General features: G+C 41.2%; 1 protein-coding gene across 1 annotated transcript in view; it reads right to left on the reverse strand.

The window, feature by feature from the left end:
• Window positions 1-17,185, reverse strand: part of Dnah5 (dynein axonemal heavy chain 5) — a 211,410-nt gene that overhangs the window by 134,693 nt on the left and 59,532 nt on the right. Inside the window, exons 18-29 of the mRNA XM_070042196.1 lie at window positions 15,674-15,839; window positions 14,496-14,735; window positions 11,443-11,633; window positions 11,271-11,358; window positions 9,596-9,729; window positions 7,168-7,369; window positions 6,394-6,629; window positions 5,025-5,243; window positions 3,687-3,749; window positions 3,167-3,405; window positions 2,086-2,326; window positions 331-530 (exon numbers count right to left, since the gene is read on the reverse strand). Of these exons, the coding sequence (XP_069898297.1) occupies window positions 331-530; window positions 2,086-2,326; window positions 3,167-3,405; window positions 3,687-3,749; window positions 5,025-5,243; window positions 6,394-6,629; window positions 7,168-7,369; window positions 9,596-9,729; window positions 11,271-11,358; window positions 11,443-11,633; window positions 14,496-14,735; window positions 15,674-15,839 (2,219 nt within the window). The remainder of the gene's footprint in view (window positions 1-330; window positions 531-2,085; window positions 2,327-3,166; window positions 3,406-3,686; window positions 3,750-5,024; window positions 5,244-6,393; window positions 6,630-7,167; window positions 7,370-9,595; window positions 9,730-11,270; window positions 11,359-11,442; window positions 11,634-14,495; window positions 14,736-15,673; window positions 15,840-17,185) is intronic.

A 17,185-nucleotide genomic window follows, 5' to 3' on the forward strand; every position in this document is an offset into this window, starting at 1 on the left:
ATATTCTGGAATGCAGAACGTTGCTCCCACTGGAACGTGGAGTTGTGCTGCTGGCCATGGCAAGGCTGGTCAGCAGCAAAGCTGCAACGTTCAGTGAGATCCAAGTGGCTGATTACATGCAATGCGACTGCTCCCACGGTCTCAAGGACACATCCCATCCCCAATGAGAGGATGGTGAAACAGAACCAGGGTGAAGCGTGCTGTGCCAAAGGCTGCCAACTCTGAGCAAGTAGGATGAAGGGAGCACTGCAATGAATTTGTAGTCACTTCCCTCGAAATGTTTCCTAAGGTTCTCAAACGTAAGGAAAAAGGGACACGCGGCTCGCTTACCTGTTGCTCAAGAGAGAGCCCAGCAGCATCAGGCTGTCCTCCATGCTGGCGATGACTTCCGCGGTACTGTCCCCTCGCAGGAGCAGTTCTCCACGGGTTTTAAAGCTGCCAAACGTGAACGTTTTGTTGTCCCATTCACTGACCACTTGCTTCAGCTTCTGTTCAATGTCTCTTTCCTTCACTGCGCTGATGCAGATGTCCTGTCAACATGCAAGCTCTCATTGTACCCCATGAAAGTGGTAGTAAGAGTCTAAGTTGGATAGAGATCCCGTATTCACTATTTGCTCCATACACTTCAGCTGCCAGGTACAATGAGTGTGTGTGTGTGTGTGTGTGTGTGTGTGTGTGTGTGTGTGTGTGTGTGTGTGTGTGTGTGTATACATGGACATATACATGACTCCCCAGAGCATTTGTGTATACAAGTCTCCACCCAACTACGTCAAAAAGAGGACAGAAAAGATACAACCACCTTCTCAATCTTGAACTTCAATTACTCAAAAAGTCACTGCTCCTGTTACCTCTAGTCAATGAATGCTGCATGAGAGAGAGAAAGCAGGAGACACCTGATGATTTCTTCCCATCCCTTGTCACTCTCAGTCTCCTCCAGAGCTTCCTCTTTCCCCAGACCATCAGTCCAGCCCTTTCTTTGCCTCCTCGCTCCTCACACCTCGTTCCCTTTCTGAGTGAGTTTATCCTAGTGGATTCTGACGAGATCCACTTCCATTCAGCTATTGCCCCTTCTTGGATGTTTAGACCTGGAAAATGCTCAGCACCTACCCAAAATCAAGACCACAATCTGGGAAACTTGCCATCCCCCCTGAGACCCAGACACTACCACCGGTGTCTGTAAAATGTATAATCAGCCTTCCAACTTCTCACCAAGAAATTCACGCTTCATTCTCAGCCCCTGCCTGTGCTTTCCACATTCCTTCCATCAAGAAAGTCTGCCTCCTTTCACCTCCTGAACATTCCTTGGATCTCTTTTTCCCCTCATCTTCATTCATTCATTCATTCCCGCCCCTCTTCCAACAAACCATTATCTCTCAGACTGCTCATGATGATGCCCTGTGGTGTCTCATTATCCTCCTCTTGTACTCGCCCACTTCTTCTCATACATCCCTACCAGTGTGATCTTTACAAACGCAAACCTAAATGTGTCTTTGCTTATGGCTAGTCTTTGCTCTCAAGACCAAAACTGGTAATACGTACTAAGTGCACTACACTTCCCCGGCCTCCCCCACCTCCCCTCCTTCATACTCCAGCACACATGCTATGCCTCACACATGGCACGCTCTCCATCTGAAATGTTCTCTGCCATCTCAAAGTCAATCATTGTCCCCGTGCCCCGCAGCCATATTCCCCTAACCTAGCCAGACTTGTAGATGCACCCCAGCTTTCCTACTCATGCACCCCCAACTGTCTCCGCCTGAATCATCCCCAGATAAGACAAAATCTTTTATCACAGCATTCTTTTTCTTCAATGTTCTCTGCTACAAGCTCAAAACTATACTTTCATTTACAATGATTAATTATACTCATCATTCAATGATGTGTGAGCACATAAATGTATCTGTTTTGTTCCCAGAAGAGAATTTATCCACAGCAAGCATTCGATAAACCAGCTGAAGAACGAATGACTGCCACAGAAAGTCTTCGATTGCCAAGCATGGTTTGCTCCCTAATAAAGGGATGCTATAAAAATCCATCTCCTGTCACCATCCCATCGCCCACCACATCACACTCCATCAACTCTACCTCGATTTCTTCTTTGTATTTCAGAAGAGGTGCCTCCATGATATTTCTTAATTTAAAGGTTTCACTCCCCACATCTAGATGGTGGCCAGTGAGGGCCGTGATTCTCTCCCAGTGCCTCTCCATCATGGCCTTACTGGCCATATACTCCAGCAGAGGGCAGCACTCGCTGAAGTCATCGATGGTCTTCTTCAGGTCCAGGAAAGCCTGCCAGTCCTTCAGTGCCCGGGGCAGCTTCCGACACCTGTGAAGAGGAACCCACAAAGGACAGCCAGATAGGAGCCCGGGTATCTGGGGTCTAAGACTGTCCAGGCATCTCAGGCCTACGATTGTAAGCTGGCATTCTGTCAAGAACAGTCTTTTCAAACACTGGTCTCATTTTGAAATCTTATGAGATAGAGACTATCTGTTAATATGATTTACTGTATATGTCACAGGATATTGTTCCTCCAAATCAGGAGAGATGTGCTCAGTCAGTCCTTCATAACAATTACCTAGGAAAAGGTGTTGTCTTATTTCATTTTGTTTTGGCAGTACTAAGATACTTAGTAGGCAGTTATTCCACCACTTGCTTCGTGTTTCCAGCCCTAGGAGCATTATTGTAAAGGACCAGAGATGCCTTTTCATTTATTTCAACTCTACATACACATTTTGAGACCTTACCAAGACAAAGCACACTGTGTGGCACACTGTCAGTTAATAAACACACAATGTCTCATTTTCCCTAGATCCAGGTTATCAGACAATGTTGGAAAATCATAAGGTCGAAAGTGTTTCGGTATTTTTCTTAACCATAGGGTTCTGACTTTTACTCTGTGACATTGTCTAACATAAACTTCAAATGTTTGATAGGTGAGACACAAATCAAAAGGCCTGACAAGATTGGCCCAGTTTAAATGACATGTTAAATAAAATACAGAGTGAGGTCAACTAACAACCATGTGGCAAGACGTGCTCTCCAGACAAGTGCTTTCCAAAGACATGCCTAAAATCCGGGATAAAAAGAGAACTTGGCAGCCTATCAAAGATAAAGCATGGAGAAAAATCCCCTAACACTGGATGTGCTAAACATTGGGCTTCTCACCTGTTCTGGAATTCTAAGAGTTCGTTGTTGATTTTTTCAATATTCACTTCTGACCATAGAATATCTTGGTAACTATTGACAGTTTCTATGACACTGTTGTACAAACTGTATATTTTCTGTAGAAGACTTAGCTGTTTTTTTATCTCAAGAAGCTGAGGGTACTGAGTAACTGGCAGACCAAAAAGTTCTTCTCCTCCACTGTAGGTGATGTATTTGCGATAGATGTTATCAAACTGATTCTAATAAAAAACACACCAGAGCAATTAATATATAAATACACATGGAAGAAAAAGAAAAGACCCACAAATAAACAAGTAAGCATGAACTCCCATCACATTTAAATAAGAAATAAGTATAAGTAATTCATAGACACTACTTCTAATGATAACTACACTGAATCATAATTTTTACAATGAAAGTGTATCTGCTATCTTACAAAATTCTTTTATGTCTGTTTGCTAAATCAGGGGTGTTGAAAACACAATAGAGATCTACATTGTTTAGGAACAAAAACAGTTACCTGAAACATGGTTAGTCTATCACTGGCTTCCTGAGGTTTCAAGCTGCCAACCATTGGGCCATTCTGAAACAGATTTAAATAAACTTAAAACAAAATGAAGAATAAATTTCAGTAACTTAGCCAGGGGCTGGTGGCTCACGCCTGTAATCCTAGCTACTCAGAAGGCTGAGATCTGAGGATTGCGGTTCAAAGCCAGCCCAGGCAGGAAAGCCCGTGAGACTCTTATCTCTAATAAACCACTAGAAAACTGGAAGTGGCGCTGTGGTTGCCTTGAGCTGAATTGCTAAGGGACAGTGCCCAGGCCCAGAGTTCAAGCCCCATGACCAACAAAAAAAAAAAAATTTTCAGTAACTTACAGGATTTATGTATCAAAGTTAGCATTAATATGCCACAAACAAAATCAGAAGGGACTGAGAAACTGATTTGCTTAGCCATATGCTTCCAGTCTAATAAAGTCAAATTAATACTACAGCCCCCATAACTTAAGAAATCTTGAATATTTAAAATACTGATTATCTACCTCTTTGGTGATACCAGAATATACCAGATATAGTATGTGGATGTCTTTTTTCTGGAGAAAGTACATATTGATAATATTGAAGAAAAATATTAACACCATTAGTTCATAGATTTCACCAGTATAAAACCTATTTATAAAATTAACCACAATCTCAACACGGTTTTCTTATATTATGACAACATAAATATATGGTTTCTGTATTCCTTCATCCATTAAGTGATTATACAGACTGACTCTTCTAGCTTTATTCCTTTTGTGATTTGATATGTTTGTAATAGTTTTAAAACCTGTTTCAAGAAGCTGAAGATACTGGACTGAGTGACCAATGGACATAAGAGCCCTGTCCTCCATTATTGTAATTAGCATATTATAATTGGCTGGAAACCAAGCTCATTATATAACACACTTCCATTGGAAGACTGCACTAAAGCCCCTATAAATGGTTCAAATGGGAGCCCAGTGTCATCTGTTTTGCTCATCATTTTCTTGGGCATGAAGGACACTGCTTGACACATATCAGACAATGTATCCTTTGCACAACTAAGGAATGGTATGGGAGAAAGCAAAACTATTTATATTTGAATAATACTTAGCTGCACATATTTGAAAAGATACTAAACAACTTCAGTAAGAGACCAGTGATACAGTATGAACAGCATGCTCACATTGGCCTGAAATTATTCAGAATGAGCTAGTTGCTGAGTGAAAATAAAATGTCCATGCCTACAGATTTCCCCAGGAATTTGACACAGCATTCTAAACAGTGTTTTCTGTTCACATTTCCCTGGAAACACACATGGAGAAAGCCAGAGTCATACCAAGTCATAGTTCACATAAAACTGTTGACAGTCCTGTAGAAAGACCTCCACCGTGCTAATCAACTCCTTCCTGAAAGTGGGCTGCAGGGAGACTAATTCGTTCTGGACTTCACTGGCCCGGGCAAGCAGCTTCTCCCAGGCATAACGCAGAGCATCAACTTTGTCCATCTCTTCCTTTACTACCAGAAGTCCATATTTGTTAAGTAGAGCATATGATTCCTGCACAAAAGAGGGAAAACTTAATTTCTGCAAGTCAAACACATATATCCACAGGCGGTGTGGGCTGGGCCTGAGGATGAAATAAGCTGCCATCCTAGCAAAGTCACCCTGACCTCTCCTTCTACTTCCTGACTACAAGAGCTTGAATGGGTAAAGAAACCATTCAGCTCTGGTTTCTTCCTCTACAAAATGGAACAACTCTCTAGCTGTTTTCTGGGATCTTTGGGAGTGCCTGAGAAAATGCAACGTTAGATACATTTTCCAAATTATAAGACATGACAGAAATAGAAGCTACTTATACCTGTGCCCCCAAATTGTATCCTGATTCCTGTGTGGGAAGCGAGGTGCAGTGAAGACAGGATGAGTTGGGACATGAAGGGGCATTAAGAATCTTAGCAGCCCTTCCAGGTCCTGTTTACCAGTGAGGGATCCCTTCCCCCACTGGTTTTTCCCTGGGAAACCTGTCTCCATCTGAATGGACCCTTCTTACCGTGACAGCACTGTACTCCTGCGCTAGGGGTACAAAGGGGAGTCTCCTCTGCCTGGAGGTGGGACCACCTGTGTGGCACACGTCCTGCTGTGGAACCCCCACAGCATCAAGGTGAAGTCAGTCTGCAGCTGAGAACACATCCTCACTTCACTTTCTCCTCCCAGTCTCATCCTGATCACCCCCTTGTGAGCAGCCCTTAATAATTCATGTGTCCTGAGACCTTCTTCTTCTTTTTTTTTTTTTTTTTTTTGGGTCCGGTCGTGGTCCCTGAACTCGGCCTGAGTGCTATCCCTAAGCTCTTCAGCTCAAGGCTAGCGCTCTACCACTTGAGCCACAGCGCCACTTCCGGCCTTTTTCTTTTTGCTTATGTGGTACTGAGAAATCGAACCCAGGGCCTCATGCATGCAAGGCAAGCACTCTACCACTGAGCCACCTTCCTAGCCCCTGAGGCCTTCTTCTTAGGGACCTGAACTAACCTAGAAAGGAAGAGAACCCGGCCCTGAAAGGCAGCCTGTGAAGACTAAGCATCGTTATTATTGGATTTATTGTTCTTAACTTTAGTATCCAGTCCTAATTCCAGCACAGATCTGGTCAGTATGTCAGCCAAGGGCATCCAATGTACAGAACTGTCTCTATAATGAACAGCAGGTGCTGGTTTACCTCAATGGGCCCCACTTGAAAGTCAACATGGATTTGCTGCTCCCTGATCTCTTTCAGTGCAGCCATTGCAATCCGTATATCATCTAGGTCTTTGATTGGACGATTCAGTTTCTTACTGAACTCCTCAACAAGTGCAAATATGGTTTCCATCTCACTCCTGTACTTTTGGTTACAGTGGCGACCGACAACCATCATCCAACTTCTTATCTCAGCAGTGAGGGCAAATTTCAAGTCAGCTGTGAAAATCAGGTTCCATTAGAAAACTTGAATCAGTATGAAAAGACAATGGTGCTGTTCTCTCAAAGTAAATGCATTTCCACTTATACTCCTCTAAATCATAAAATATAAACTAGAAAAAAAGAACCTTTTTCTAATCATTATATACTAATTCATTTTCTGAAGCTACTTTATACAATTAAAATTTATTTTAAAAGTGCTTAAAACTACATTTCAAAATCCTCAGAGTTAAGCCTCAAATATTTGTTGTTACCTAATAATCCAAGAGTAAATCTTAATTGTAAATACAACAGATTCATCCCCCTTTCTCTGGAGCCCTTATTTTCAAGGTTTGACAGCAAAGTTTCCAAAATAGTGCAGAATAAATAATTATACAGAAGGGAATAAAAACAACTCTACAAATTGGTCTTAAAGCTTGAGGCTCATAAAAGAAGAGTCAATCTTTAAGACAGCTAGTACCCTCTGGAATACTGATCTAGGAAGAGACACAACCATGCCACCGAATTTATATAACTGTCTAAAAGACAACAAACCAACCTGTATACAAAGCAATGGCACCCACGCAGATGCGCTCTGGCTCAGCATTAATTTCCTGCTCTAGGTTTTGGAAATAAAGAATCTGGGACTCAAATTCAGAAAGCAAAGGGTTTTGCATGATAAACGTCCTGATGGCTTCTTCTTTCTCCTTTTGCCAGATGTGATTATAGCATTTGAAGTGATCCATGGATGTAATAACTTCCTACAGTCCAAATAACATTAGATTTGTGGAGAAAAAGAAAAATCCGAAATGACATTATGATACGAGGAAGCCTTTTCCCACTGCTGGTTGTTGACCTGGAGTTCTTTAGATGGTTCGTTATTGGACATGGTTAAGCATGAGTTGGGAATGATGTCGAATTGGGTTATATACAATGGTGTGGACAGTAACTCAGGGGCAGGATCCATGTCACAGTCCTATCCCTCACCAAAAAGGAAGTGAACAGTTTTTAGAAACTAGAAGAAAAAGTCCTAAACATCCTTGTGGACAAGGCCCTTTTGATCAGAGCTGGACCCAGGTCAAAAAGCACAGCTCAAGATTGTGCCATAAAATGTCATCAATCAACACTACTGAGGTGTTTTTCTCTTTTTCACTCACATGCTTTCTCACTGGCTGAACACACGGGAAACTGCGGTTGGAACCTGGTGGTGTGTTATCTAGGGACTCCTATACAGAGGGAGAAGGGTTGAGCTTGGATCTGGAGGGGAAGGGCCAGCCAAACATAGCCAGAATCAAACTCCATTGGGACATTGCATGGAATCATATAAAAATGTATAAATCCTGGCTGGGCACTAGCTGGCTCATGCCTATAACCGCTAGATACTCAGAAGGCTGAAATCCGAGACTCAAGTTCCAGTGTCAGCCTAGGCAGACCAATCTGAAAGACTCATCTCCAATTAACCAGCAAAAAGCTGGAAGTGGAGCAGTGGCTCAAGTGATAGAGGCTTAGCTTTGAACAACAGGGAAAAAAAAATACTAAGGGAAAGCACCTAGACCCTGTGATCAAGCCCAGTACTGGCACAAGAGAGAGAGAGAAAGCCTTCAGCAGAGGGGTTTAAGCCTACAGTTAGAAGAATGTTGGCCATGCTTCCAGGATTTGAGGCCTAGGAAAACAGCAGAAGACACTCTGAAAGAAAGGACTAGGAAATCACAGCAGGAAATGGGAACAAAGTCTGATTATAAAAGATTGAGACAGCAACACATTAGAAATTGTGAACAGTCTCTGGAATCCCCAGAGAATCACTGATGAGTCTCAAGTCAGGAAAGACAGATGCTGAACTCTGCACAGCACTGAAAAACCCCTCACTAACAGCTGTACTTACCTATATTGCCACGGTATATTTAGTCCAACTTCTTCCCTTCATACTGGGTCTCCCTAATAGTAGCTGGCTATGTTCAAAGGAATTAATAGATCTTACCACTGATTTATTTTTGTTTGTATTTTGTATGATTACTGAGGTACTTGAAAATATATATGGATACTTATTTAAAGATACTCTTCTTAATTCTATCATTCATTCTAGAGCCTAGAAGGAAGAGACTGGGTCATTATTTACAAAATTTCATAAACATTGTCCTTAGGCCAAAGTGAAATACAAGCATCTTCCATATAGTAAGAAAAGGAAATTAAATGTACATAAAGGCGAAGACATCAGTTCCCTCAGGAACACATTAAAAATAAATACAATTTCTTCACACTGTTATAGAATATGTAGATATTCAGAGTGCGTTCAAACAAATCTAGCTTCCTTTGGAAAAACTAGGCAACAGAAATTATGTATTTGCTGAGCAACAACTATTCACGCAAAACTAAGAAACAATTAGAGTTGGCAAGCTTTAATGCAATGTGAACATAGCCTTGTAATTAAAAAGTGATTTCAGCATTTTAAGTCTTTCTGACTACAAGAACAAGTTTGCCTAAACCAAAAGAGAAAAACTGAGGCAAAACAAAAACCATGTTGGAAGAAAAACTAACCTGAATTTACATCCATATCTAGTGCTTGTTTTCACAGTAATAATATTTTCCCCTCTGACTTTCACAAGGAAAAATATGTTTCCATTTGAGTTGTCTGACCACACAGACATAAACAATGGACTGCAAGCCATGTTCTATCTGACTTTTTGCAGGAGAATTGTAAAATCAGTCTGACTTGTGGGTTAAAACTTAACATATTTTTTAAAGTTAGATTCATCTATATTAAGAGAAGATCTAAGACATTAAACAGACTGCAGTAGGAAATGGAATAATGCCTCTGTCCGTTGCCTTCTACCATGGAGAGGCTCAGTGCATAAGTGTTTGCTGAGTACACACAAGATGCCTGGCATGCTCGCTATAAGCACCAGGGAAAGCGAGGGCTGCAGGCAGAACAAGTTCACTCAAGCACCTGCTGGGAAGGGAAGTGCCTGTCCAAAGGAATCTTCACCTACCTTTTTGGTGGAGTGGATGACGGTGCTAAGCACAGAGACTAATTTTACAATCTCTTTGTTGTCAGAAACATTCTTATAATAGTTCTTGGTTTGCACTGGAATGGGTAAATTTATAGATGCTATCTCAATGGTATCTAAGCAAAAGAGAGAGAAAAGAAGTTTACATCAACAGTATATGGAAAGTTATTTTGCAAAGATTAGATTTCGGCTATGGCAAAGTAAGGATGCAGGAAATATTCTCCTCTATAAAAGCATATAAAAATGGCAGGAAAATGAACAGCGTCAACATTGATGGATTAAGCAAAGCTTACAATAAACCACGAAGTGGTTGTTCAGCGGAACCACGCTAGATCTCCATATCAGCAGAGGGTTTGTGTGCTGTAACCTCCTCTAGCCTTAGATGGCCACAGCAGCCTTGAAGACCAGCTGTCTTGCCTCCTCTGTAGCCATGAAGACCAGCACCCCAGCCATCCCAGGGAGGCCAGGCTGGGCTTGGGGCTCCTCTGGGAGTGAGGGGGACAGGGGGTTCCTTGGGATTGTCATCCATTAATCTACCTGCAAGCTCTCCAGAAAAGTTGCAACGAAAATTATCTTTAGCTTCCCTGATGGAGAAATTCACTAAAAGAGATAGACAGAGACAGACAGAGAGACAGGTGAAAGCTAAAGGAAAAGAGAAAGGGAAAGAGAGGGGAGGAGAGGAAGAAGGCAGAAAAAGGAAAGGGGAAAAAATCACTCAAGTCATATGCCAAAATAAAAGTTCACAATCATCAACACAATACAACTTCAAGCTACTTGAGGCAGTAGTATTAGAAAGAGACATCCTGGAGAAAGCAGTCCAGAGGAAGCATTAGCAGCCCAGACCTTCTCCTGGGGCTCTAGAAACACAGATGTACAGAGTCTCAGGTGTGCTGGGAGACCCCACAGGTACTGGCTTTCACTCAGGGGTGGGTCAAGACTCTCTTCCATGTCAAGAAACACTCATCACAGTGATGACCTTGTGCTCTTTCAACCATGAAATAGAAATCCTTCTGGCTGTCCTAGTATCTTTGCTGGTCCTGGGACTTAAACTCAGGGCCTAGGTGTTGTCCCTTAATTTTTTCACTCAAGGCTGATTCTCTAAACATTTATGTCACAGCTCCATTTCTGGATTATTGGTGGTCACTTGGAGATAAAAATCTCATGGTCTTTCCTGCCCTGTCTGGCTTCTAACTTGATCCTCAGACCTCAGCCTCCTAAGTAGCTAGTGATACAAGCAGCTGTGATCCTTAGATCTCAGCCTCCTGAGCAGCTAGGATGACAGGCGTGAGCCACCCAGCCCCCCCAGTCTCATCTTCAGATTGGACCCAAATCGCTGCTGCATCTGCTGTGATGGACAAAATAAATGCAGATGTGATGGTGGCAGAAAACTCAAACTATGCACACCTTCACACTTGGCCAGCTTACGTGGCTCTTTACTTATTATTCCAATCCCACTTGATTTGAGAATTGCACCAGAAAATAGAGGAATACAGTTAAGCTCTATAAATGTTGATTTGACATCATTATTTAAAAGAAAACTATGATCATATAAAATAATATTTATCAGAATGAACTCCAAGAAATGAAAACAAGAGGGTTTTTTGTTGCTGTTTTTTCAATAAAATAAATAAATAAAAGAAACTAAAAGAACATTTACCTTGAGCTTCATTTTCTCCCACATCCGTCTCAGAATCACTGTCTTCGTGATTACGCAAAGCAGCTATTTTTCTTTCATTCACCTTTTTCTACAACATAAAAGATAATTTTCAGCCTCCCTCTATCCATACGAGAAACAGCTTCCAAACAGAAGGTTTCCATCCAAGCCGCACCTGGGACAGCAGCTCGCTGCTCCACTGTCTGACCCCCTTGGGGACGCTGGTGATGCACTCCACAGCCTTGTTCAGTGTCTGCTGTATGTCCTCCAGGGTGGGGACAATGGACACATTGGGGATGGCCAGGGTGATGCTGGCCCGGAAAATGGGGAGATGATTCGGCTTCATCTTGCATGCACTATGACTGTCTAAGTTAATATGAAATCAGAGAGAATTCAGATTTGTAACTCAAAATGAAATTACTTCATTTCTAACCAAAATATATGTAAATCAAGTGTCTAGTGCAACACATAATAGGTATGTAATCAGGTAAATATTTATTGAACACTATCATAATATTATTGAGTGAATGAATGAATGAAAACAATTGAAGGCTCTAGTCTTACTCAACATAACACAGTTCAGTGAAGATCATGTCATGCTCTGGAGACAGTTTGTTGGTATACACTCTAGAAAGCAACCCTACAATGTAACACCAAATATAGCAAGAGGGCTTTTGAATCTGGAGATAGATATATAAGTATATAATAAAGATACATGCATACAAATGTGTGAATATACCAATATACCAACATCACTGGAAATAACCTTATATAGTTAAAAATGCCAATAATATATAAAGTTAGGAAGCACCTGTGATTTGATGCTTAGCATGAAATTTGGTAAGTTGTATTAATTCCCCTGTGTCTATGAAAAGAACCATCTTCTAGTCTCAAGTAAAATGAAAATTTAAAACCTTGAGATAATGTTTTCTCTCATATTTGGAATCTATATCTAAAAGATAGACAAATACATAGATAAATACATACATATGTGCACACAGAATACGGTTGTAATTATGGGACTCTGTGAAGAGGAGAAAGGGGGAAAGGAAAAGAGAATGATGGCGGTGTGTAATATCCAATTACATCTTATGTATGAAGGTGGTGTAAGGAAACTCACTGAATGCTGTTAATTAAGGGGTGCTACAGGGGAATGGGGAAAAAGGAGGTAAAAGAGGAGGCTAATCATTTAAATATGTGCACTGTGAAATACCATGGTGAAATTCTTTTGTACAATTAATATACACTGAAAAAAAAAAAACTGAGTGACAGGAACGTGAAATAGGTTCTTTTGAGGATAGGTACTGGCAGTGCTGAGGAGGGCCATCAAAGAGGAGGAATATGGTCAGACTACGTTGCACACACCTGTAAGAACAAAAGAGTGAGCCCTGCTGACATTGTTTCCAAAAGGGAAAAAAAGGATGCTGATAGAGAGGGTGGACTGGATCAGGGAACCGTGTATGCAAGTACACAGTACAGATCCTCTTACAATTAATAAAGGCCCATTTAAAAACTCATGCCACCAAGCAGAATGTCCTTCCAAAATTCTTAGGTTTGTTTATCTACTTCTAACTAAACCTTATAAAGATACTTCCTTAAATGACAGTATTCAAAATAACTAAGACTTTCTATCCTCTTAGTTTTCAGTTTTAATTAATTAGTTTTTTTTACTATTTTTTAATGTAAATTTTAACTTCAATATGTGCCTATATTTCATGAGCTTTGAAGCATACTTGGGAAGTGTCACAATTATTTCTGCACCCCGCTGGAAAGCATGGAACATTAGGACTGAAGAAGACAGCTGAAATATCACCCAAATAGCACAGTAGATGCTACTTTGAAAAATGTATTCAAACGTGTTTTTCTTTCATGCGATTGTTTCTAACACATTTATAAGATTATTTCTTTGTTGCTTTATTATGTCCCTCCCCCCACAGTATAACCCCTTTTTTCACTGTATTTGATGTTGGTATAATTTGTGGAGGGGAAGGGGAAAAACAAATCATTAAATAGGGATACAGGTGGACCCATTGCAACAATGAGAAGTACAAGTCGTTATGTTGAAAATGAACTTTACAACTTTGGTGGTGGGGGGGGGATTAGGGGGGAAGGGAGGATGGATGGGAAGGGATGGGGAGGAGAAACAAAGGAGGAAGCTACAATGCTTGATAAGAAATGTACTCATTATCTTGCCCATAATTGTAACCCCTCTGTACAGTATTTTCACAATAAAAATTTTAAAAAAAGAAAAATGTGACAGTGATATGACTGTCACCACTTAATGGGACAGGTTACTAACTTAGTAATCGGGCAATGACACAATCTTCTATGCGTCTTTTTGGTGGTACTGGAGTTTGAACTCAGGACCTCAGTAGGCAGTCACTCTACCACATGAGTCACTCCCTCCCCAAGTTGTGTAACTTTTTTTTGGTCATTCTTGAACTCTGGGCCTGGGCCCTGTCCATGAACTCTTCAGTTCAAGGCAAGCACTCTACCACTTGAGCCACAGTACCACACTGATTTTCAGGTGGTTAATTGGAGATAAGCATCTCATGGATTGTCCTGCCCAAGCTAGCTTTGAACCACAATCCTCAGAGCTCAGCCTCCAGAGTCACTAGGATTATAGGTGTGAGCCACCAGAGCCCAGCTGTGTATCTTCTTTTTAAAGCATTTTTATGAATTAAGGTAATTGTTTCAGACATTTCTATCTCACTACAGAAGATTAAAAATGATGTAGAGTTTGTAGTGTGTGTGTGTGTGTGTGTGTGTGTGTGTGTGTGTGTGTGTGTTTGCACGATTTTACTGAGGATTAAAGCCAGGGGATCTTGCCTGCTACACGAGCACTCTTACCAACTGAACCATGGGTTCAGCCTTTTTGTTTCTATTGTTATTCTATTTTTTAATGGGGGGGGGGATTGGGGAGAGCTTTGTTGTTATTTTGTAAGATATAATCTCCTTAACTTGCTCCAGACTGGTCTCAACCTCACAATCTTCCTACCTCTGCCTCAACTGTAAACATGTTAACTAAACCATGTTCGTTTTCTGGGTTTTAATGTGAGCAATGAGAGCATCCACTGTATAGAATTGTGGTGACTAAAGTGCATGTTTAACCTTAACAAGGAGGCAATAGTAGATTTTTAATTATGAAAATTTAACAGGAATGGGTACACACACACACACACACACACACACACACACACACACACACTACACCTAATCAGTCCTTACCCCTGAAGTTAACTGAGTGGGACGCTTGAATGCGCTTGCGAATAGCCTCTAGCGTATTCCTCGTAACTTTCAGAAGCGCATCCATGTTTTGATGGTTGAAATGAGAAAGCAGCTCACAGGCTTCTTCCTCTAACACCTCAGTTTGTTTCTTCTTTCTTGTGACTGTTGCTAAAGACAAGGGGCCAGTCCCAGCATTCAGGCAGGAGGCCAAGGCATCAGAATTTCCGTCTTCTCTTTTCACTGTTAGTAGGTGAGAGACATAGACAGGGAAATAGAGAGAAAGATAGATTTGTGTCATGATAAAGAAAATTAAGATAAATTATAGATGAGTTTAATGTCACGCTTCTTAGAAAGTGAAGCCATTAAAGAAAGAAAAGGAAGTCTGAACACCAGATGGATTGTTGGAGGCCTCTCCTCAATAGGAAAAAATAACCAAGGCAAGACGTAGAAGCTATCAGTTAAAAGCTACACTGAGCCCCAGCAGCCTGGGGCCTAGAACTTTGTCTCCTGTTAACATCCCTCACACCTTGAAAGAATAAATTCTCTGCTACTTCTCAGTATTCTCACCTGTCTATCCTAATCTACATATACTTCACAGAAAACTTCAATCCAAAATCCATCTTACTTACAGATAAGGTAAATAAAACATCAACACCTACACAAACCAAACAGAGAGCCAAATATGAAAGAGGGACAATGTACAGCACATGAATGCAGATTCTAACACCAAAAAAAAGGAAATAACCATTTAGCTTCATTACATAAACTCATAATCATAATTTCAGATTCATACATATCATTATAAAATTGGCCAGTGTTGCCGGCCGCCAGTGGCTCACATCTGCAATCCTAGCTACTCCAGGAGGCTGACATCTGAGGATCTCAGTTCAAAGCCAGCCAGGGGAGGAAAATCCGTGAGACTCTGATCTCCAATTAACCACCAGAAAACCGGAAGTAGCGCTGTGGCTCAAATGGTAGAGCGCTAGCCTCAAGCTGAAGAGCTGAGGGACAGCGCCCAGGCCCAGAGGTCAAGCCCCATGACCAACAAAAACAACAACAACAACAAAAAAATAGCCAGTGTTTATAGAGGTGTAAAAGTGATTACTATTAGAAAATTACATTTTATATTTTTAGTAAATGCCCTAGAAAAACAAGACCTTTATTACCTTGGGTCTCACCTGAAGTTTCGTTCTTTGAGTCGACCTTACTCAGATTGCATGCTTTATCACTTTCTTCTTTAGCTGGAACCTCCACATCCAGCAACATGTTTATTAGCTCATTGACAGCCTCTTCCACTAAAGAGCTTTTAAAATGCAGTATCTGAGCACCATTTACACAAAGGTCCTAAACAAAAATCAAACAACAACAACAAAAAAACAACAACCAAGATGAGGCTGGTGTTATATTTGCTTATCTAATCTAGCTCTTCAGAACCCAGAAGGAACCATAGAAATGCCACAGTCAACCTCCAGGTGAGGTTTTAGTGAAGTTGGACCTTTGTGCTAGTCCCCCAGGCATCCTGGAAAACAACCATCCAGTAGTCAATGGGAGCCGGGTGGATGGACCAAAACCCCACTTCTCTAGCAAGGAAGGAAAAGCTCAGAAAGCCATCAGCAGCTTCTCTGCCCATGAAGTTTCCTTCCAATATCACAAATCTGCTTAGCCAGCACGTTTTCCTCTCCATCTTTGCTGACAAGCCATACTCATCTCCTAGTTAACTTCGCCTATATTCCTTTCCCTCTGATGAGATTTTGCAGTTCTCAAAAAGGAAACTGAATAACTATAAACTAATATAATTTGGATCACTGTGATGGATTTTGTAGTTGGTTAGACAGGCAAGTATATTCTGAGAGACAAGTGATATACGCAGAATCAGTTATTTACACCCAGAAGGAAAATAAAGCTAAGAAATAATAGACTTTGTTGGTTACTCAGACTAGAGAATCTCAACATCAAACTCCCACATCAAACATCAGCTTGTGATTCCTCATGCCACAGAGTCAAGGTGATCCCCTGCCCATTTTCACACACAGGTGTTGGCAATAAAGGTAACAAGAATTCATGACCCAAACTCAACCAAGGTTCTAATGCTACCATAGTCCTGAGATGCTTTCCTCTATTTAGCTCTGCAATAGCTGTGACATCCAGTCTTCGGCCATCCTCTCCCAACACACAATGGATAGCCTTGATTTCTATAGCAGAAAGCAAATGGAACCATGATGTGTAGTCTTCATCCAAACCACCAGCCCTGTACCTTTTCCCAGAAGAGAAATCAGCCTTTGTCATGAACATTTCTTCTTTCTGTTCCAGTGAGTATTGTTCCTGCCACTCAAACACACATGCACATCTTAAGTTCTGATTCACAGCCTCTCCTGCTTTCTCCAGACTTCATGACTTCCAGCCCCCTGTTTTCCTCTCCATTTGATTTTGTCTGGGCATAAACTTCAAATCAAGACCTTCTTCCAGATAACAAATTAAAACACTTCTGGACATTTCCATTCCTCTATCTGGAATGCTCTTCCCCAAAGGTATCACATGGAAGCCAGGCAGGCACCAGTGGCTGATGACTAAGCTTAGCTACTCATCAGGTTTATATACGAGAATCACAGTTGGAAGCCAGCCTAAGCAGAAGAGTCTGTGAGACATTTATCTTCAATTAATCACAATTAGAGGAAAGTGGAGCAGTGGCT

This window comes from Dipodomys merriami, unplaced genomic scaffold, assembly GCF_024711535.1.
Source record: "Dipodomys merriami isolate MVZ:Mamm:240054 unplaced genomic scaffold, mDipMer1.0.p SCAF_32, whole genome shotgun sequence".
In the NCBI taxonomy this organism is placed as follows: domain Eukaryota; kingdom Metazoa; phylum Chordata; class Mammalia; order Rodentia; family Heteromyidae; genus Dipodomys; species Dipodomys merriami.